Below are 22,004 nucleotides of genomic sequence, written 5' to 3'. Positions count from 1 at the left end.
GGCAAAAAGACCCAATAAATATATTGAGCCCAATATTATAGTCCAAGCCATAAATCATGTCTGTTTATAAAAGCCAGTAAACATTAAGTCCTCATTCAAGCCAGACGGTACCAGGCTGTTTAGATTTAAGATCCACTTAGATTCCCGCCTGAGAAGTTCCAGGGTGATATCACCACCCCTAATGGCCAATTGGACAGTCTCAAGTCCCACGATCCTGGTGCCACTCCATTGAGAATTATGTGTTGTCAAATAATGCGAGGCAACAGTCGGCAATGTTTTTCCTTTTTCCGTGTCTTTCTTAGCTGTTGTAATGCAGGAAAAGTGGTGCTGACTCCTTTTCCTTAGCAATTGGCAGATCTTTAAGGGTTGAATGGTGGAGATGTGAATATTAGGCGGGGGTCACACTTGCGTGTGTAATGCGAGATACTCGCACGAGTCTCTTGCATCAATACCCGTTTCTCGCATTAGACACGCAAGGGTGACCCCGGCCTTAAGGGCCTGTCACACTAAGATATCGCTAGCAATATCGCTATAACTAGTGACGTTATAGCGATATTGCTAGCGATATCGCTGTGTCTGATACTTACCTCCGACCGGCTCCCCCGCTGCTTATCGCTGAAAGCACGAGAACAGGCTGGACTGTTTCTCGTCGTCAGCTTCCTGCGGCGCTTCCTGTGGAGAGCCGAGCGACGCGTGGAGCCGGGCGGGAGGACGCAGGATCGCCGGGTGTGACAGGTAAGTAGCGACCCCCATCCCCAGCGATGTCGCTGGTGAGATCTGCCTGTGTGGCAGCTCACTAGCGACCACTTAGCGAAGTACCAGCGATCCTGACCGCGTCATATCGCTGATCGGGATCGCTGGTACATCGCTAAATGTGACAGTACCTTTAGTGTCACTGCAGGCTGGAGATTGCACAAAGCGTAGCAGTGCGGCACAACCTGCATGACGAGTGTGCTAGCCTGGTCACCATGAGCGTAGTGATCAAGCCTCCTGAAATCGCTCTCTTACTACACAACATAACTACAGTGGCCGATCACACAACCTAATAATGATAGCGGCAGAGTCCACTAGCACATGACATAATACTTACATTGCCATCGGCAAAGTATCCGGAGGGATAAAACTCTGCAGCATTTGCAGACAGCTTAGAGATCACAGTCCTGGAGTCTGAGTGCTGGCCCTTAGACACGGCCATTGTGCTGGTCTCTATCGCTATCTGAGCCTTCTTCTGGTTGATTTGGACTGTGGAGAAAACAAGACAGGGTAAACATTTTATAATGAAAATTTTTCTTTTCAATGATTTCATATCTCTAAAATAAGAAATGAGACATTATCTGGCTGTCCACAATCAGTGCCCCACCATTCCGTCCTAATTGCCAATCTCGCCAGATGTCACGTGCTCTGTTGTCCTTTCCTCTCCTGATTAACCATTTGAACATGGGTGCATACGACTAAAGAAGCACTTCTTAATCACTAAAGTTGTCTGAATAAGTGTGCTGAGTAGTGCAATAAAACACTTACCGATTGCAGTCTTCCCCGGTCTCCAGCGCCGATGCTCTCCTCACGTGACTTCTTTTCCAACTCTTATAGCACAAATCCCATGAAAAATAACATGGAACAAAGAAGAGATCCCAATAATATTAAAAAATCCTTTTATTCAAAATAGTTATAAAATGACAAAAGCATAATGTCATATAGGGGACGCTATGAACACTCACAAAATCATCATGAGGAGAAAATACATAAACCCAGACTAGAACATGTGTAAGCCAATCACAAAACAATACATGTCAATGATCCAGATTACATTCTATAAAAGACCATGAGTAATGTCCAAAATAGATAATATTCCAACAATATCACTCCCCAAAAGTGAGAACAGTCTCTCTGTAAACTAGAGGCATAAATACTCAGAGACCGTGTATAAATAACACCGTCACCATGTAAGGCAACCTAATCAAGAAAATGCCATAGTGCACAGAGAAAATGATGTATTGTTACCTTTATGAGAGAGTGTAATCCAGCGTCCCCTCACCCCGACGCGCGTTTCGCCGCCTGCTTCTTCCGGGGGCGTGTCCAGGGTGACGCCCCCGGAAGAAGTAGGCGGCGAAACGCGCGTCGGGGTGAGGGGACGCTGGATTACACTCTCTGATAAAGGTAACGATACATCATTTTCTCTGTGCACTATGGCATTTTCTTGATTAGGTTGCCTTACATGGTGACGGTGTTATTTATACACGGTCTCTGAGTATTTATGCCTCTAGTTTACAGAGAGACTGTTCTCACTTTTGGGGAGTGATATTGTTGGAATATTATCTATTTTGGACCTTACTCATGGTCTTTTATAGAATGTAATCTGGATCATTGACATGTATTGTTTTGTGATTGGCTTACACATGATCTAGTCTGGGTTTATGTATTTTCTCCTCATGATGATTTTGTGAGTGTTCATAGCGTCCCCTATATGGCATTATGCTTTTGTCATTGTATAACTATTTTGAATAAAAGGATTTTTTAATATTATTGGGATCTCTTCTTTGTTCCATGTTATTTTTCATGGGATTTGTGCTATATGATTGTGTGAAGTGCCCTCCTTATTAGGTTTTGGACATTGTGGTTATTCTTTTCCAACTCGCGGGAACACACTGGGGGCTAGGTGTGAGCCGGGAAAGGCTTTTACAATGCAAGTCTGGGCAGTGAGAACGAGGCTGGATATGCTCACACTGTAAGAGACACATCCGGCTCATACACAAACCCTGATGTGATGCTGCGAGTCCAAACATAAGCCACGTGAGGAGAGGACTGGAGCGGCGTTGAAAACTGGCAATCAGTAATTTATTGCGTTTGTAAAAGTTAAAGAAATGTTCACAAGTATTTTTTTTATTTTTTTTATATGTGTTGTGTAGTGCACGTACATAAATGCCTCGTACAAAAAATATAGTCAAAGACTGATTCATGTAAAAGCCCCTCAAAAGACAAGAGGGCACTCCTCACTTCGCCTGGTGAAAGGTTCAACGGCGAGACTTCTTTACCAGGAGAACTGTTAATCCATGGAATAGTCTAGGGCCGGTGTCAGCCAGATGCATGGCTTTTTAACCATCTAGATGCAGCAATCATAGCATTTAAACATTTCTGACAGAAAGGGGGCTCCAACTCTCACCCCACTGGCAACCAAACGTAATGGCAGGGAGAGCCAACAGTCCGAGGTCAAACAATAATATGCAGGTCGGCCAGGTACAGTGCCCTGCTAGGCCGTGCCATAAACAGGGTCTAACACCTCCTGCCAATACAAGACTAGTATGGCAGGGCATGAGAGCAGTGAGTAAATAAAAGTTGAGGTCCCAACAAAGTATGTATACTAATAATTAAAAAAAAAAAAATGTTTCACCAATAAATACTCTTTTTTTTCATAAAAAGTACACAGGATTGCTATTGCACCTTTTGGAACGACCCGATCTGTAAAATTGCTTTTTTTTTATCCTATCACCACACAAAATTGAAGAATACAATGCAATCAAAAAGTTGTATGCAAATAAGAATGGAATCACTGAAATTGTGGTCTCAATTCACAATAAAAAGCCCCAACTCAGCTCTCATATGGCGATAGATCAGTTTTCTTGAAGAAAAAAAAAAATTGTCTGTGTGCAAAAGTATCACAATAAATACAATTTTTACTTAAAGTAGATATAAATCATATATCACTGTAATCATACTGACGTAATGAATTATCTGATAACTCGCACTGCAATGTGTTTATCATGAAGAAAAAAAATTATATCTCTATCTTCTGAAGCTGCTGATTTGTTTGTTCTGCCTCCCAAAAATCTCAGCACTTAGTGAAAACTCCTGCCCACTGCGTAAACGGACCTGCGGTGCTGGTTTCCAATCCTCAACATGCCGATTTTTCTTACGGGTATGCTGAGTTTTGTGTGGCATTTCCCCATAGATTTACATTACATGCGAAAAATCCACAGGTAAAAAACAAGATTTTGGTTGCTTACAGTAAAATCTGTTTCTCAGAGTCTTCATTGGGGGACACAGGAACCGTGGGTGCGTGCTGCTGCCTCTAGGAGGCTGACACTAAGCATGAAAAAAATGTTAACTCCGCAGTATACACCCCTCCGACAGGCTGTAGGACAATCATTTAGTGAAAAAGCAGTAGGAGGAGACATTATCATGTAAGTCATCATATATTCATTACACGTAATAAAATCATGGGAGGGCGCTGTGCCCCCAATGAAGAATCTAAGAAACAGATTTTACGTTAAGCAACCAAAATCCTGTTTTCTCTTTCGTCTCACCGTGGGACGTCCAAAAGCAGTCCCTGGGGTGGGAAAAGACAAACTTCCTTCAGGTCGGAGAACTCATCACTGCCGCCTGCAAGATTCTTCTGCCTAGGCTAGCGTCCGCAGAACCTAGGTATGGACCTTATAGAACCTTGAAAAGGTATGCACGGACGACCATGTTGTGTACTGGCCAGGAGGCGCCCACCGCCCGGGTTGAATGGGCCTTGACCCCAGCAGGGGACACCCTGTCCTTTACCCGGTAGGCTTCCAGAATTGCCATTCTGATCCAGAGGGAAATTGTTGCCTTAGAAGCCGGCAGGCCTCTTCTCACCCCATTGGGGATAACAAAGAGCGAGTCCTCCTTCCTGACAGGAGCGGTCTTGGCCAGATAGATCCTTATCGCTCTGACCAGGTCCAGCTTATTCAAAGAAAGCTCAAGAGGATGGGTTGGAGCGGGACAAAATGACAGAAGGATTATATCCTCGTTCAGGTGGAAGGCCGATACCACCTTGGGAAGAAAGTTAGGAGGCCACAAAACAATCTTATCCTGGTGCATAATTAGGAATGGAGGACGACAGGACAATGCCGCTAATTCTGAAACCCGCCTAATAGAGGTGATGGCTACGAGAAATACCACCTTCCAGGACAACAAAGACATGGGTGCTTCCTGTAGGGGTTCAAAGGGTGAACCTGTCAAGGCTTCCAAGACCAAGTTAAGATCCCATGATCTGTAAGGAGATCTGTAAGGAGGGGCCGCATGTGCCACTCCTTGCAGAAAGGTCTTAACCTGTAAGCGGGAGGCCAAATTCTTTTGAAAAAGAATAGAGAGAGCAGATACCCTGTAGACTGTGAGCCCTCGCAGGCAGGGTCCCCTCTCCTTATGTACTTGTGTGTCCCTTGTCTTACACATGTTTATTATACTTGTCTATATTTCCCCTTTTCACATGTAAAGCGCCATGGAATAAATGGCGCTATATAAATGCATAATAATAATAATAATAATAATAATAATAATAATAATAATAATAATAATAATAATAATAATAAAATACCTGACCTTTCAAGGAACTTAGGGCCAGACCGCCATCTAACTCTGCCTGGAGAAAAGCTAGGAAGATGGAAGGGAACAGGGCATAGGTGTGATGTGATTAGACTCACACCAGCCAAAATAGGCCTTCCAGGCTCGATAATAGACCCTGGAAGAGGAAGGCTTCCTAGCCTGGATCACTGTATTAATGACTCGGTCCGAAAAACCCGCTGCTCTCAGCATTGTGGTTTCAACGGCCATGCCGTGAAATTGAGCAACCGAGAATTCGGGTGTTAAAACAGCCCCTGAGCCAGGAGATCTGGTCTGTCAGGGAGTCTCCAGGGGGTGCCTGTGAAAAGACTGATAATTTCTGCGAACTAGGCCCTCCTGGGCCAGAACGGGGCGACCAATATGACCGGCACCCCTTCCGCCTTGATCTTCTTTAGCAGACTGGGCAGGAGAGGAAGGGGAGGGAACAGGTAAGGGAGTCTGAACTATGTCCAGGGAATGACCAGCGCGTCGACCCCTATTGCTAGAGGATCGCGGTATCTTGAGACAAACTGTTGGACCCTTCTGTTCTGTCACGATGTCAGGAGGTCCACATCTGGAGTCCCCCATAGCTGGCATATCTGACGGAACACTTCCTGGTGTAAGGACCATTCCCCTGCCGCGAGCCCATCCCGACTGAGGAAGTCGGCGGCCGTGTTGTCTGTGCCGGGAATGTAAACTGCCAAAATTGCGGTTTCTGCCCAGTTGAAGATTCTGGATACCTTGGCCAGTGCCCAGGGACTTCTGGTTCACCCTTGGTGATTGATGTATGCCACCGCCGTGGCGTTGTCCGTTTGAATCCGGACTGGCTGGTTGTTGAGGTATCTTTCCCAATGTAGAAGTGCTAGAAAGACCGCCCTCAGTTCTAGAATGTTGATTGATAGTGAGGATTCTTGCCTCGGCCATCGTCCCTGGACAGTCAGGTGGCGGAATACCGCACCCCAGCCCAGGAGACTGGCATCTGTAGTTACTACCTGCCAGTGGACAGGGGGAAAAGGCTGTCCCAGATGAACAAGGGGGGAGGTTAGCCACCACTTGAGGAACTCCCTGATCTGAATGGAGGGGAGGAAGAGGCGATCCATCGAAGAGATGGACCTGTCCCACTGAAGGAGGATGTTCCTCTGCAGTATCCGGAAACGAAACAGGGCAAAGGGTATCGCCTCTGAAGCTGCCACCATTCTTCCCAAGACTCTCATGGCAGCGCGAAAGGATAGAAGCCAGAATTTCAATAGAGCGAATTCCCTGCTGGAGGATAATCCACTTTCTTTCTGGGAGAAAGACCCTTGAGCGGCGGGTGTCGATTACCATTCCTAAGAATTCTAGGCGTTGTGTTGGCGTTAGGTGGGATTTCTCCCTGTTTATGATGCAACCAAACCTGGAGAGCGTGTTTAAAACTACCGCTAGATTTTCCTGGGCCTGAGCGAAGGAGGGTGCCTTGACGAGAATATCGTCGAGATATGGTACCAATATTATGCCTCTGACCCTTAATATAGCTACCATCGCTGCCATAATATTTGTAAAAATTCTGGGGGCTGTTGCCAGCCCAAATGGCAGGGCCACAAACTGGAAATGCTGCTTTTGGACAGCAAAACGCAGAAACCTCTGATGTCCCTGAAAAATGGGGACATGTAGGTAGGCGTCCCGGATATCTATGGAACATAGGAATTCCTGATCCTCCATAGACATAATTACCGACCGAATCGATTCCATCCTGAAATGGCGTAAGCGGACCCATCTGTTTAGCCTTGTGAGGTCTAGTATGGGACGAACTGAGCCATCCTTTTTTGGTATCACAAACAGGTTTGAGTAAAAGCCAGTAAAACATTCCTGCTCGGGAATGGCGACGTTTACTCCTGAGTTGAGGAGAGTGTCGATTGCCGCAAAAAAACCTAGAGCCATAGCAATGTCTTTTGGTGGCTGCGATAGAAAGAAGCGATATCGCGGAAGCGCGTTGAAGTCTACCATGCATCCTGTTGATACTGCCTCCTTTACCCAGATATCCTCTACTGAATTCTGCCAGACATCTCTGAAGAGGAGAAGGTGGCCTCCTAGTCTGGGACAGGTACTGGGAAGAGAGTTGGACTCCCTGCTGGCGTCAGGCTGAAGTGGCTCTGTCCGGCCCGGACCTGGTAGCTCTGGTGTTGGAACTGCGGCAATGCCATGACGGGGTGGCCCGAAATGATACCTTCCTATCTCTCGGTGCTTGCGACCTCTGCGGGCCCTGAGCATAAGTGCCTGTTGCTGGGGTATGGCAAAAGGGCTGAGCCCTATATTTGAAAATATATCGACAAGGTTTGGCCTGATGGAGAAGGGAGCTTGTACCCCCCGTTGCATCCTTAATGATTTCATCTAACATTGACCCAAAGAGCCAGATGCCCTGAAACGGCAGATTGGTCAGTGATTTCTTTGAGGACAAATCAGCCTGCCAAGCCTTTAGCCAGACCGTCTGCCGGACGGCAACCATGTTACTGGATGCTTGAGCTGCGCAAGACGCAGCATCCAGGGCTGCTGATACCATATACCTCCCGGTATGAGAGATTTGATCTGCGAACTCCGCCAGTTCCGCTGGTGGTGCCCCGGCCAATATGCCCTGTCTAAGCTGTTTGGCCCATTCTGTAACAGACTTAACTACCCAGGCTGAGGAGAAGGCTGGACACAATGTAGCGGCTGGAGCCTCAAAGGTGGATTTTGCCAGGGATTCTATCATAGGGATCTTTTAGGGCTGCCCCACTGGCGAGTGGGAGGACTGTATTGGTAGCGAGTCTGGACACTGGTGGGTCCACCGAAGGGGAGGCGGTCCAGTTGGCGGTGAGATCTGGAGGGAAGGGATATAGAATCCCAAAACGATTCCATCTCTGAAACTGCTTGGCTTGGTTATCCCTTTCCCTGGCCAACACTTCCTCAAAATCCTTGTGGGAGGCGAAGACCCTAGAGGGGGACTTATGACACTTAAATGAAAAAACCTGATCATTAGGTTTTGATGTGGTGTTCCCAATGTTAAAAGTCTCATTGACTGCGGCAATGAGGCCCTGAACCATATTCTTGACCTGGGACTGTTCTGGCCCGTACTCAGAACCCTCCTCTGAGTGTGTCTCTGATAATGCCTCGCCTGATTCCGGGGATGAGGACCGGGAGGAGGCAGACGGCCAGAGGAATTCTGGCGGTGAGATGGAGTGAGAAGGGGACCTGGGTTGGTGGTCCTGTCTAAACCTTTTACAGCCTCTAGAAGGCCCAAAAGGAGGCTCCTTTGGTGTTCCTGTGTCCACTGGAGTCTGAAGTGGCAATCTGCTAAGCACCGTTACCAAGGTCTGTGATACCTTGGTAAGGTCGGCCACGGACTTAGATAAGGAAGAGGCCCATCCTGGACACTAGCTGTCTCCCGTGGCGATGGATGGCCCCTGGGCAGGAGGCAAGGAGGCTTCCTCCTGCTCCAGGGGTAATGTGGGAGCTCTGACCAGCAAAGCGGGGGGCTGCACCTGCTCTCTAGCGTGGGTGACACCGTAGGTCTGCTTCAATCTGAGCAGAGTGGCGAGGACTGACCTGAAGGAAGCCTGACATTGCATTTGGTATGTACAAAATATTTGACCAAGGTCACTGAAGCAGAGGAGGAGCGGGACTGCTCTCCCTTGGGCATACTGACAGGTTTTACCTGGTGCCGACCGTTGGGGGTAGAGAGCGGAGAGAGGGAGCAACCTGTAGTGCAGTACTCACATACCCACGACCTGTGTCCCCGCCGCAGCTGCCGCCCGAAAGCTGATGAGAGAGAGCGAGGTGAACAGCCCTGCCCCGCTGCCTGGAGGCCTTATGAAATCCCCGCCCGGAAGTGGTGGGCGGGGCCCTGCTCTGGCCTCCTGGAGCACCAAGATGGCGCTGGTACAGGAAAAGAAAGGGGGGGGGGAGCCTGCCGGGAGCCGGAATCTGGCGTTGGCCGTGCTGGGCTCCTGCTGGAGCCCAGGGCCATAACGCTGCCAAGGGAAGAGGCTGGAACCGTGCTACACAGCGTGCTTGAAAGTAAGTGTTGGCTCTTAAACTAAGTATAGAGCCATGGGCTGCAAGCCCGAGTGCTGATTACAACGGTCACATTCAGCCAGAGAGGCCAACGCTGCAGCCTCTTACCTCCAGTTCACCCCGTAACAGGGGTCGGTTTACCTGCATGAAAAGATTGCTGTCCCAAGCTTTTTCTGCAGGGCGTCTCTCTCGATCATCAGGCTCTGGTGGGTGAGTGATGGGAGACGAAGGTCAGGACCAGGAGCTGCCACCTGAACATGAGTCCTGTGTTAGGGGATAGGGTCCTGCCCGCGGGATTCATGAGGATACGGGGTGGCACTACACGCCGTACTCATAATCCCGGTGTGGGAATACAGATGTAGCATATCTACTCTGTATCCCTCCATGGTTACCTGAAAAGGAACAACACACATTGAGGTAGGCATGGGTCTGCGAGACACCTCTGCCCACATCCTGCTGACACTAAGCAAAACTGATTGTCCTACAGCCGGTCGGAGGCGGAGTTAACATTTTTTTCATGCATAGTGTCAACCTCCTAGTGACAGCAGCACACACGACGGGAGAGGTCTGGCGCCTGCGCACTGCAGAATTCTGCTCTGCCCTCAACAGGGCAGAGCAATGTGCCTGCGCCATTTGAGGACGGGAGAAGAAGACGTCATCGCATGAAGAAGGGAGGCGTCGGACCGGACCGCAACACCCATCGGACCGGACCGCCCACCTCGGTAAGTATGATATAACGTGTTTTTCTTATCTTTCAGGTTACATCGGGGGCTTATCTACAGCATTACAGATTCCCTTTAAGTGAGGTGGGACCTAAAAAAAAAAATGTTCTTTTAAAATTGCTCAAGGTGCTCAAAATCATATTCAAGAAGTTTATTAACCCTTTAGGTACCGCCCTGGAATTAAAGCAACGTGGAAAGACAAATGGCCATTTATTTTTTTTCCCAATAAAAATGCTCATTTAGCCCCACATTTTGCATTTTTAACCCCTTATTTTTTGGTCAATATGGCTGGTGAGGGCTTGATTTTTTGCGGAACAAGTTGTACTATTGAACGTCTTCATTGATTTTACCATATCGTATACTGGAAATCAGGAAAAAAGTCAAAGGGCGGTGAAATTGCAGAAAGTGCAATTCCACAATAGTTTTTTGTTTGGCTTTTTTGCTAGGTTCACTAAATGCTAAAACTGACCTGCCATTATGATTCTCCAGGTCATTACGAGTTCATAGACACCAAACATGTCTGGGTTCTCTTTCATCTAAGTGGTGAAAAAAATTCCAAATTTTGCTTTATTAAAAAAAAAAAAAAAAAGTGCAATTTTCCGAGTCCTGTAGTGTCTCTATTTTTCATGATCTCGGGTTGGGTGAGGGCTTATTTTTTGCGTGCTGAGCTGATGTTTTTAATGCTACCACTTTTATGCAGATACGTTCTTTTGATCGCCCGTTATTGCATTTTAATGCAATGTCGCGGCGACCAAAAAAAAACGTAAGGATAGGGGATAAGGAGCCATGCATACAAGGACGGGGGAGCCATGCATACAAGGACGGGGGAGCCATGCATACAAGGACGGGGGAGCCATGCATACAAGGACGGGGGAGCCATGCATACAAGGACGGGGGAGCCATGCATACAAGGACGGGGGAGCCATGCATACAAGGACGGGGGAGCCATGCATACAAGGACGGGGGAGCCATGCATACAAGGACAGGGGAGCCATGCATACAAGGACAGGGGAGCCATGCATACAAGGACAGGGGAGCCATGCATACAAGGACAGGGGAGCCATGCATACAAGGACAGGGGAGCCATGCATACAAGGACAGGGGAGCCATGCATACAAGGACAGGGGAGCCATGCATACAAGGACAGGGGAGCCATGCATACAAGGACAGGGGAGCCATGCATACAAGGACAGGGGAGCCATGCATACAAGGACAGGGGAGCCATGCATACAAGGACAGGGGAGCCATGCATACAAGGACAGGGGAGCCATGCATACAAGGACAGGGGAGCCATGCATACAAGGACAGGGGAGCCATGCATAAAAGGGCAGGGGAGCCATGCATAAAAGGGCAGGGGAGCCATGCATAAAAGGGCAGGGGAGCCATGCATAAAAGGGCAGGGGAGCCATGCATAAAAGGGCAGGGGAGCCAGGCAGCAGTGGATGTTGCTGAGTGAAAATTGCAAATCTTCCATTGTAGTGACCAGTACATTATGCCCAGCTCATGCTTCTGGAGACATGCACTCAAATTAGGTGGCTTGTCATCGCTAAAGAAATGCCAAACATGTGGAATCTAACTGTGGTTTAGGTACACTGTGGGGCTCAGAAGGGAAAGGAATTTGGTTTTGGAAGTGCAGAATTTGCTGAATTTCCTTTGGGGGCCGAGGAGCCATTTCACTTTTCCAGAGCCATTGTGCTACCAGTAACGTGGAAGCCCCTTATACACTCACTGGCCACTTTATTAGGTACACCTGTCCAACTGTGTGTTAAGACTTAATTTCTAATCAGCCAATCACATGGCGGCAACTCAGTGCATTTAGGCATGTAGACATGGTCAAGACAATCTCCTGCAGTTCAAACCGAGCATCAGTATGGGGAAGAAAGGTGATTTGAGTGCCTTTGAACGTGGCATGATTGTTGGTGCCAGAAGGGCTGGTCTGAGTATTTCAGAAACTGCTGATCTACTGGGATTTTCACGCACAACCATCTCTAGGGTTTACAGAGAATGGTCCAAAAAAGAAAAAAAATCCAGTGAGCGGCAGTTCTGTGGCCGGAAATGCCATGTTGATGCCAGAGGTCAGAGGAGAATGGGCATACTGGTTCGAGCTGATAGAAAGGCAACAGTGACTCAAATTGCCACCCGTTACAACCAAGGTAGGCAGAAGAGCATCTCTGAACGCACAGTGCGTCGAACTTTGAGGCAGATGGGCTACAGCAGCAGAAGACCACACTGGGTACCACTCCTCTCAGCTAAGAACAGGAAACTGAGGCTACAATTTGCACAAGCTCATCGAAATTGGACAGTAGAAGATTGGAAAAACGTTGCCTGGTCTGATGAGTCTCGATTTCTGCTGCGACATTCGGATGGTAGGGTCAGAATTTGGCGTAAACAACATGAAAGCATGGATCCATCCTGCCTTGTATCAACGGTTCAGGCTGGTGGTGGTGGTGTCATGGTGTGGGGAATTTTTTCTGGGCACTCTTTGGGCCCCTTGGTACCAATTGAGCATCGTTGCAACGCCACAGCCTACCTGAGTATTGTTGCTGACCATGTCCATCCCTTTATGACCACAATGTACCCAACATCTGATGGCTACTTTCAGCAGGATAATGCGCCATGTCATAAAGCTCGAATCATCTCAGATTGGTTTCTTGAACATGACAATGAGTTTACTGTACTCAAATGGCCTCCTCAGTCACCAGATCTCAATCCAATAGAGCATCTTTGGGATGTGGTGGAACGGGAGATTCGCATCAGGGATGTGCAGCCGACAAATCTGCGCCAACTGTGTGATGCCATCATGTCAATATGGTCCAAAATCTCTGAGGAATGCTTCCAGCAACTTGTTGAATCTCTGCCACGAAGAATTGAGGCAGTTCTGAAGGCAAAAGGGGGTCCAACCCGTTACTAGCATGGTGTACCTAATAAAGTGGCCAGTGAGTGTATTTCTGTTAACAGATGATGGACCCGAGTGGGGACTTGTTTTTTTTGTGGACTGAGTTGAAGCTTATATTGGGGACATTTTATGTAACATTTGGAATCACATTTATCCTGTGCTCTACACTAAGCACTTACATCAGGTGTTTCCATTTAAATCGAGTGACGCGACAGATGAAACCCCAGATGGATCCATTGACTATAATGAGGCAGCAGAGTTACCCTAGATTCCGTCTGGCCTCCGTTCAGCGGTGTACTTTTCAGAAATATATAAAACGGTCAGACCGCATTTTATGCTCGCCTAAAAAGGTAGACATTGCCGGATCACAAGTCAGACGGCGTCCACAGTTCCTCCCAGGGCTGTGGAGTCGGAGTCGGTATAAAATGGACCGACTCCTAAAATATATAATAAATTGGGTACAGTAATTCAATGCAGGATGTGCTGAATATTTTTTCATAGGAGTTTGTGAAAGTTATGAAATGTCCTATAAATGGCTGTTATATTCCTGATCTAAGGCTACATTCACACACAGCGTTTTTCCTTTGTTTTTTGAGGATACGTTTTTGAGCTGCAAAAGCTGATCATCTTTTTAAAAAAACTGCATCACCTGAAAGGTTTTTGAGCTCATAGATAATGTTTTCAATAGCAAAAGCAGATTAGAAATCTGCTCTATATATCCATTTATCCATATCTGTCTATCCATATCGTATCTGTACCAAAAAGAATGAAAACCGGGTAGTACACCAATATATATTCTGTTCTATCTAAATATCTTGATTATTGGATCATAAAAATGATTAAATGTCTGAGGTTCACATTGTACTACAATACATTTTTCACTTAAATATAAGCAATATGTGTGGGAGTCGGAGTCGTGGAGTCGGAGTCGGTGTAAGGGAAATTGAGGAGTCGGAGTCGCAGGTTTGGCTTACCGACTCCACAGCCCTGGTTCCTCCACCTGCCTAATTACAGATTCTTCTGCGGGAGGTTCCGTCTGAATCACGTTATTTCAGAGATTTACATGGAAACCCCTGTGTAAGCGCTCAGCGCAGAGTGCAGGACAAATATGAGCCGAGCCGAGCCTTGCTGCGATCTTTGGGAGGCAGAATGGAAAAAAAAAAAAAAAAAAAATCAACAGCAGATGAACAATTGGTTTTATTTATTTTTTACACCATTCCTCATGTAGTTTAAGTTATTAGATGACTTTATTCATTGGGTCGGTGCGATTACAGCAATACCAGATTTATATCAGGTTTTTATGTTTGGCTGCTGGCACACACTAAAAGACGCTTTTAATACGGAAAAAGAAAAAAAGCTTTTGCATCCTCTTATTTTGAGAGCTATAATTTTTCCATATTTCAGACGATAGTCATGTGACAGCTTGTTTTTTGTAAGACGAGTTGACGTTTTATTGGTGCCATTGTCGATCACATGACATTTTTTGTTTGCTTTTTATTCTTTCTATTCAGATTTTTAGGAGGCAGAATGAACAAAAACCAACAATTCAGGAATTGTTTTGTTTTTTTTAGCCAGTTCCGTGCGTTGTAAAATTGATAAGGCAGTTTTATTCTTCGGGTCAGTATGATTAGTCAGGGTAGTGGAGTCGGTGAGCCAATCATCTGACTCCACAGCACTGCCTCACTACTGAGCATGTACATAAAGCGCAGCACTGGCTCACTACTGAGCATGTACCTAAAGCGCAGCACTGCCTCACTACTGAGCATGTACCTAAAGCGCAGCACTGCCTCACTACTGAGCATGTACCTAAAGCGCAGCACTGCCTCACTACTGAGCATGTACCTAAAGCGCAGCACTGGCTCACTACTGAGCATGTACCTAAAGCGCAGCACTGGCTCACTACTGAGCATGTACCTAAAGCGCAGCACTGGCTCACTACTGAGCATGTACCTAAAGCGCAGCACTGGCTCACTACTGAGCATGTACCTAAAGCGCAGCACTGGCTCACTACTGAGCATGTACATACAGTGCAGCACTGGCTCACTACTGAGCATGTACATACAGTGCAGCACTGGCTCACTACTGAGCATGTACATAAAGAGCAGCACTGGCTCACTACTGAGCATGTACATACAGTGCAGCACTGGCTCACTACTGAGCATGTACATACAGTGCAGCACTGGCTCACTACTGAGCATGTACATACAGTGCAGCACTGGCTCACTACTGAGCATGTACATACAGTGCAGCACTGGCTCACTACTGAGCATGTACATACAGTGCAGCACTGGCTCACTACTGAGCATGTACATACAGTGCAGCACTGGCTCACTACTGAGCATGTACATAAAGTGCAGCACTGGCTCACTACTGAGCATGTATATAAAGTGCAGCACTGGCTCACTACTGAGCATGTACATAAAGCGCAGCACTGGCTCACTACTGAGCATGTACATAAAGCGCAGCACTGGCTCACTACTGAGCATGTACATACAGTGCAGCACTGCCTCACTACTGAGCATGTACATACAGTGCAGCACTGGCTCACTACTGAGCATGTATATAAAGTGCAGCACTGGCTCACTACTGAGCATGTACATAAAGCGCAGCACTGGCTCACTACTGAGCATGTACATACAGTGCAGCACTGGCTCACTACTGAGCATGTACATAAAGCGCAGCACTGGCTCACTACTGAGCATGTACATACAGTGCAGCACTGGCTCACTACTGAGCATGTACATACAGTGCAGCACTGGCTCACTACTGAGCATGTACATAAAGTGTAGCACTGTCTCACTACTGAGCATGTACATAAAGTGTAGCACTGCCTCACTACTGAGCATGTACATAAAGTGTAGCACTGCCTCACTACTGAGCATGTACATAAAGTGTAGCACTGCCTCATTACTGAGCATGTACATAAAGTGCAGCACTGCCTCACTACTGAGCATGTACATACAGTGCAGCACTGGCTCACTACTGAGCATGTACATAAAGTGTAGCACTGCCTCACTACTGAGCATGTACATAAAGTGTAGCACTGCCTCACTACTGAGCATGTACATAAAGTGTAGCACTGCCTCATTACTGAGCATGTACATAAAGTGCAGCACTGCCTCACTACTGAGCATGTACATACAGTGCAGCACTGGCTCACTACTGAGCATGTACATAAAGCGCACCACTGGCTCACTACTGAGCATGTACAACCCTAACAAAATAAAATCTTCACGCTCTGCTTTTCCCCTCTATAACTCTCGGTGCCTGCACTGTGAAAGCCCCATAAGAAGTACACCGGACTACTATACACATAATGACCTCCCACCAGCCTCAGACACACAGTCACCTTCCATTCCCTGACAGCAATCTGTGGTATGGTCTAGGTCTGATACTAGGAAGGGATGGGCAGGGGTAGTAGTACTCTGAGTGACATTGGAACAGAGGGATAACAGTAGTATTACTCCCGTGTACATGGCATGGGTAGCGGACCCGTGTGATATTGGTGATGGATGATGGTGGTGGCAGGCCCATGTACATGGCAGGGCAGCGGTCCTGTATAATATTGGGGATGGATGATGGGGACAGTACTCCCATGTACAAGGCAGCGGTCCTGTGTGATATTGGGGGTGGATGATGGGGGCAGCAGTCCTGTGGGATACTGGGGTTGATGATGGGGGCTGTAGTCCCGTGTACATGGCAGCGGTCCTGTGGGATACTGGGGTGGATGATGGGGGCAGTAGTCCTGTCTACATGGCAGCGGTCCTGTGGGATATTGGGGGCAGTATTCCAGTCTACATGGCAGCAGTCCTGTATGACATTTGTGAGGTGGATGGTGAGGGCAGTACTCCCGTGTACGTGGCAGCGGTCCTGTGTGATATTGAGGGGGTTGGATGATGGTGGCAGTAGTCTCGTGTACATGCCTGCGGTCCTGTGTGATATTGGGGGGGTGGATGATGGTGGCAGTAGTGCCATGTACATGGCAGGGCAGCGGGCTTGTGTGATATTGGGGGTGGATGATGGGGGAAGTAGCCCCGTGTACATAGCAGTGGTCCTGTGTGATATTGTGGATGAATGATGGGGGCAGTAGTCCAGTGTACATGGCAGGGCTGTGCTCCTCTGTGACGCTGGGGGTGGATGATGAGGATAGTAGTCCAGTGTACATGGTAGGGCAGTGGTCCTCTGATGTTGGGGGTGGATGATGGGGGCGTAGTACAGTGTACATGGCAGGGCAGTGGTCCTGTGTGATATTGGGGGTGGATGGTGGGGGCAGTAGTCCCGTGTACAGGGCAGGGCAGCGGTCCCGTGTGATATTGGGGGTGGATGGTGGGCGCAGTAGTCCCGTGTACAGGGCAGGGCAGCGGTCCCGTGTGATATTGGGGGTGGATGGTGGGCGCAGTAGTCCCGTGTACAGGGCAGGGCAGCGGTCCCGTGTGATATTGGGGGTGGATGGTGGGCGCAGTAGTCCCGTGTGATATTGGGGGTGGATGGTGGGCGCAGTAGTCCCGTGTGATATTGGGGGTGGATGGTGGGCGCAGTAGTCCCGTGTACAGGGCAGGGGTCCCGTGAGATATTGGGGGTGGATGGTGAGCGCAGTAGTCCCGTGTGATATTGGGGGTGGATGGTGGGCGCAGTAGTCCCGTGTGCAGGGCAGCGGTCCCGTGTGATATTGGGGGTGGATGGTGGGCGCAGTAGTCCCGTGTACAGGGCAGGGCAGCGGTCCCGTGTGATATTGGGGGTGGATGGTGGGCGCAGTAGTCCCGTGTACAGGGCAGGGCAGCGGTCCCGTGTGATATTGGGGGTGGATGGTGGGCGCAGTAGTCCCGTGTACAGGGCAGGGGTCCCGTGAGATATTGGGGGTGGATGGTGGGCGCAGTAGTCCCGTGTACAGGGCAGGGCAGCGGTCCCGTGTGATATTGGGGGTGGATGGTGGACGCAGTAGTCCCGTGTGATACTGGGAGTGGATGGTGGGCGCAGTAGTCCCGTGTACAGGGCAGGGCAGCGGTCCCGTGTGATATTGGGGGTGGATGGTGGACGCAGTAGTCCCGTGTGATACTGGGAGTGGATGGTGGGCGCAGTAGTCCCGTGTACAGGGCAGGGCAGCGGTCCCGTGTGATATTGAGGGTGGATGGTGGGCGCAGTAGTCCCGTGTGCAGGGCAGCGGTCCCGTGTGATATTGGGGGTGGATGGTGGGCGCAGTAGTCCCGTGTGATATTGGGGGTGGATGGTGGGCGCAGTAGTCCCGTGTGATACTGGGGGTGGATGGTGGGCGCAGTAGTCCCGTGTGATACTGGGGGTGGATGGTGGGCGCAGTAGTCCCGTGCGATACTGGGGGTGGATGGTGGGCGCAGTAGTCCCGTGTACAGGGCAGGGCAGCGGTCCCGTGTGATATTGGGGGTGGATAGTGGGCGAAGGAGTCCTGTGTACAGGGCAGGGGTCCCGTGTGATATTGGAGATGGATGGTGGGCGCAGTAGTCCCGTGTAAAGGGCAGCGGTCCCGTGTGATATTGGGGGTGGATGATGGGCGCAGTAGTCCCGTGTACAGGGCAGGGCAGCGGTCCCGTGTGATATTGAGGGTGGATGGTGGGCGCAGTAGTCCCGTGTGATATTAGGGGTGGATGGTGGGCGCAGTAGTCCCGTGTGATACTGTGGGTGGATGGTGGGCACAGTAGTCCCGTGTGATATTGGGGGTGGATGGTGGGCGCAGTAGTCCCGTGTGATACTGGGTGTGGATGGTGGGCGCAGTAGTCCCGTGTGATACTGGGGGTGGATGGTGGGCGCAGTAGTCCCGTGTACAGGGCAGGGCAGCGGTCCCGTGTGATACTGGGGATGGATGGTGGGCGCAGTAGTCCCGTGTGATACTGGGGATGGATGGTGGGCGCAGTAGTCCCGTGTGATACGGGGGGTGGATGGTGGGCGCAGTAGTCCCGTGTGATACTGGGGGTGGATGGTGGGCGCAGTAGTCCCGTGTACAGGGCAGGGCAGCGGTCCGGTACCTGTGGTGATGATGTTGCTCCCCACTGGAGGGCTGCTGAGCGGCGGCCTCAGGGGCTCTTGTTGCTGGAGTCCTCCCGGCCTCTGCGCTGAGGTGATGTTCCCGGATTCCTCTCCGTTATTCTGGCTCCGGATGCCTGATGGAGCGTCCCCTTCTCGCCCGCGTCCTCTGCCTGTCCCCGAGCCACGACCTCTGCCTCTACCTCCACCAGGGGCTCTATCAAAGCCGTCCCACATAGCGGTGCACACACTGTTCCGGTACGGAGCTCGGTAGTCGAGCAGCCCTCTCCGGGCCCGATCACAAAACCCCGCTCCGCCCCTTCGTCAACAACAGGATAGTGCGCGGACAGCGACATCTGAAGGACGGAGGTCTCACTGCACTGGTATTGCACACTGTAGCACACGAGCGGTCACAAACAGCGCCACTTAGCGTCCGGAGGACTGCAGCGCGCCTAGAACGGAACGAAGCCCGCAACGTTCCAGAGTCATGTTCTGCTACACAGAGTGCACGTTGCGTTTTTTAAGCGTTTTCGCATCCTATGGGATTCTGCATGAGGCTATGTGCCCACGGTGCGTGGTAAAACGCACACCAAAAACCGGACTCCTTCCCAGAAATCGCGCGATTTTGCCGCGATTTTCGCGTGCGATATTCAAGCACTTTCCAAGCGATTTGAAGCATCGCTTGGAAAGTGATTGACAGGTTGGTCACACTCGTCATAGTGTTTGACAAGTGTGACCAGGTTTTTACTATTGAGGCTGCCTATGCGGCATCAATAGTAAAAGATCGAATGTTAAAATGCTAAAAAAAAAAAAAAAAAAATCGGGGTATATTTACCTTCCGGCGTCCCGCGCTGCCTTCCCGGGCCTCAGCATTCCCAGTAATGCCTTGCGAGACCTGTGATGACGTAGTCACGTTGCTATAGCGATCTTGCGAGACTACGTCATTACAGGGCCTTGCCGCAAGGCATTACTGGGAATGCTGAGGCCGGGAATGCAGCGCGGGACATCGGAAGGTAAATATACCCCGATTTTTTATTTTTTATTCTTTTTTTTACAGGGGTATGGTGCCCAGGGCCTGGAGGACAGTCTCCTCTCCTCCACACCGTGGGTACCAACCGCACATGAGACGCTTAACTTCCCGCATGGTGGGCCGCGCCACATGCGGGAAGTAAGCGATTCTCATGCATTCCTATGGGTGCGGAATCGCGGCAATTCTTTGCGATTCTGCACAAAAGAATGAGCATGCTGCGATTTTTTTCCGCGATGCGATTACGCCGTGGAAAAAAGCGCAGCATTAGCACAGCATGTGCGGAATGCCATAGGAATGCATGGGGTGTGTTCTGTACACGATTTTTAAACGTTTTCGCGCCGAAAATCACGGCAAAAACGCTTAAAAATCGCTACGTGGGCACACAGCCATACTGTGCTAATGCTGCGGATTTTTTCGCTGTGGAATTGCATAGCGGAAAAATCCGCAGTATGTTCATTCTTTGGCTATGTGCACACGCTGCAGATTCTGCTGCGGATCTGCAGCAGATTTGGCCGCTGCGGATCTGCAGCAGTTCTGCAGACAGTGTACAGTACAATGTAAGTCTATGGGATTTACATTCCGCTGTGCACATGCTGCGGTTTTTACACTGCAGAAAAGCTGCGGTTTTGAATCCGCAGAAATAAATGACATGTCACTTCTTTCTGCGGATTCCGCTGCGGTTTGCTACCTGTTCCATTGTCCAGGTGTGAAACCGCAGGGGAAAACCGCAGGCCAATCCGCAGGTCATTTTAGCTGCGGTTTTACCTGCGGATCCGCAGATACAAATCCGTGGGTGAATCCGCAGCGTGTGCATGTAGCCTTTGTGTGGAATCGTGGCGATTCCGCCACCATAGGATTGCAGTGAAACGCTCACTTTATGCATGTGGCTATGCCCACCATGTGTAAAGTGAGCGCTTCTTGGGCGGATGGTACCCACCCAGGGTCTGGAGGAGACTGCCCTCCCAGCCCTGGGTACCATATCTCTGTTAAAAATAGAATTAAAATGAAAAATAGGGATATACGTACCTTCTGTCGGCCCCTGGAATCCTCCCCCCGCTCAGCGACGCTGCCAGCAACTTCCGTTCCCAGGGATGCATTGCGCGAATCACCTCTGATGACATTGCGGTCTCGCGAGCGTGACATCATCTGGGGTGATTCTCGCAATGCATCCCTGGGAACAGAACGTTACGGGAGCACCACTGAGGAGATCGGGGGCCGTTGGAAGGTGAGAATAACCTTTTTATTATTTTTTTAATTATTTTTAACATCCTATCTTTTACTCTTGATGTTGCATAGGCAGCATCAATAGTAAAAAGTTGGTCACACTTGTCCAGCACTATGCTTGACGAGTGTGACCAACCTGTCAATCACTTTTCCAAGCGATGCTTTAAATTGCTTGGAAAGCGCAAGCATTCTGCAAGCTAAAAACGCTTGTGTTTAGCGGGAAAACGCATGCGAATTCCGCATGCGTTTTACTAGCGGCGGGAGTTGCGGAAATTTCCGCAGCATTTCCGAATGTGTGCACATAGCCTAAGGGGCGGACAGGACTGTAGTCGTGACCTGAATAACCGCTATATCCATGTCCAGTCCTTCCCCTACAGGAAAATGTACTCTTCTCTTCAGCATACCTGCATCTCCAGATTCAGCTTCCTCTGGGCATTTCCCAGGTATAGCCGGTCCCTCTTTCAGGCGACCGCCAGCAATGAAGACACAGTCCAAGTTAACTTTAACATTTTCTTTACTGAGTACTTTACACATTACATCCACAGTTGGTACATTATGACATTTACTTGGTTCCTCATCTTTCCCTTTCTGGCTGTCACCTCTGTCATGCCCGGACCGAACCGTCCTAGACTGCTCCCCAGTTCCTTCCTGGCCTGACCTCGCCATGATGACAATTTCTTCTGCCTGCTTCGCCCCAGACTCGAAATCAGTCACCAGGTTTGGTTGCCTCTGGTAAAGCATCTGGCCCATCTGTCCCGAACTCGTCAAA

At 49.3% G+C, this 22,004-nt stretch overlaps 1 protein-coding gene across 1 annotated transcript in view; it reads right to left on the bottom strand.

Moving 5' to 3' along the window:
* Positions 1-19,354, bottom strand: part of LOC141096692 (polyadenylate-binding protein-interacting protein 1-like) — a 28,602-nt gene extending 9,248 nt beyond the window's left edge. Inside the window, exons 1-2 of the mRNA XM_073583413.1 lie at positions 18,984-19,354; positions 1,091-1,242 (exon numbers count right to left, since the gene is read on the bottom strand). Coding sequence (XP_073439514.1) covers positions 1,091-1,242; positions 18,984-19,218 — 387 coding nt within the window. The 5' untranslated portion in view covers positions 19,219-19,354. The remainder of the gene's footprint in view (positions 1-1,090; positions 1,243-18,983) is intronic.
* Between the last annotated feature and the right edge of the window lie 2,650 nt (positions 19,355-22,004).

This window comes from Dendrobates tinctorius, unplaced genomic scaffold (genome assembly GCF_039654945.1).
Source record: "Dendrobates tinctorius isolate UK_male_01 unplaced genomic scaffold, ASM3965494v1 ptg000078l, whole genome shotgun sequence".
Lineage (NCBI taxonomy): Eukaryota > Metazoa > Chordata > Amphibia > Anura > Dendrobatidae > Dendrobates > Dendrobates tinctorius.
The sequence above is the reverse complement of the archived record's forward strand: the minus strand, read 5'-3'. Positions and strand labels throughout refer to the sequence as shown.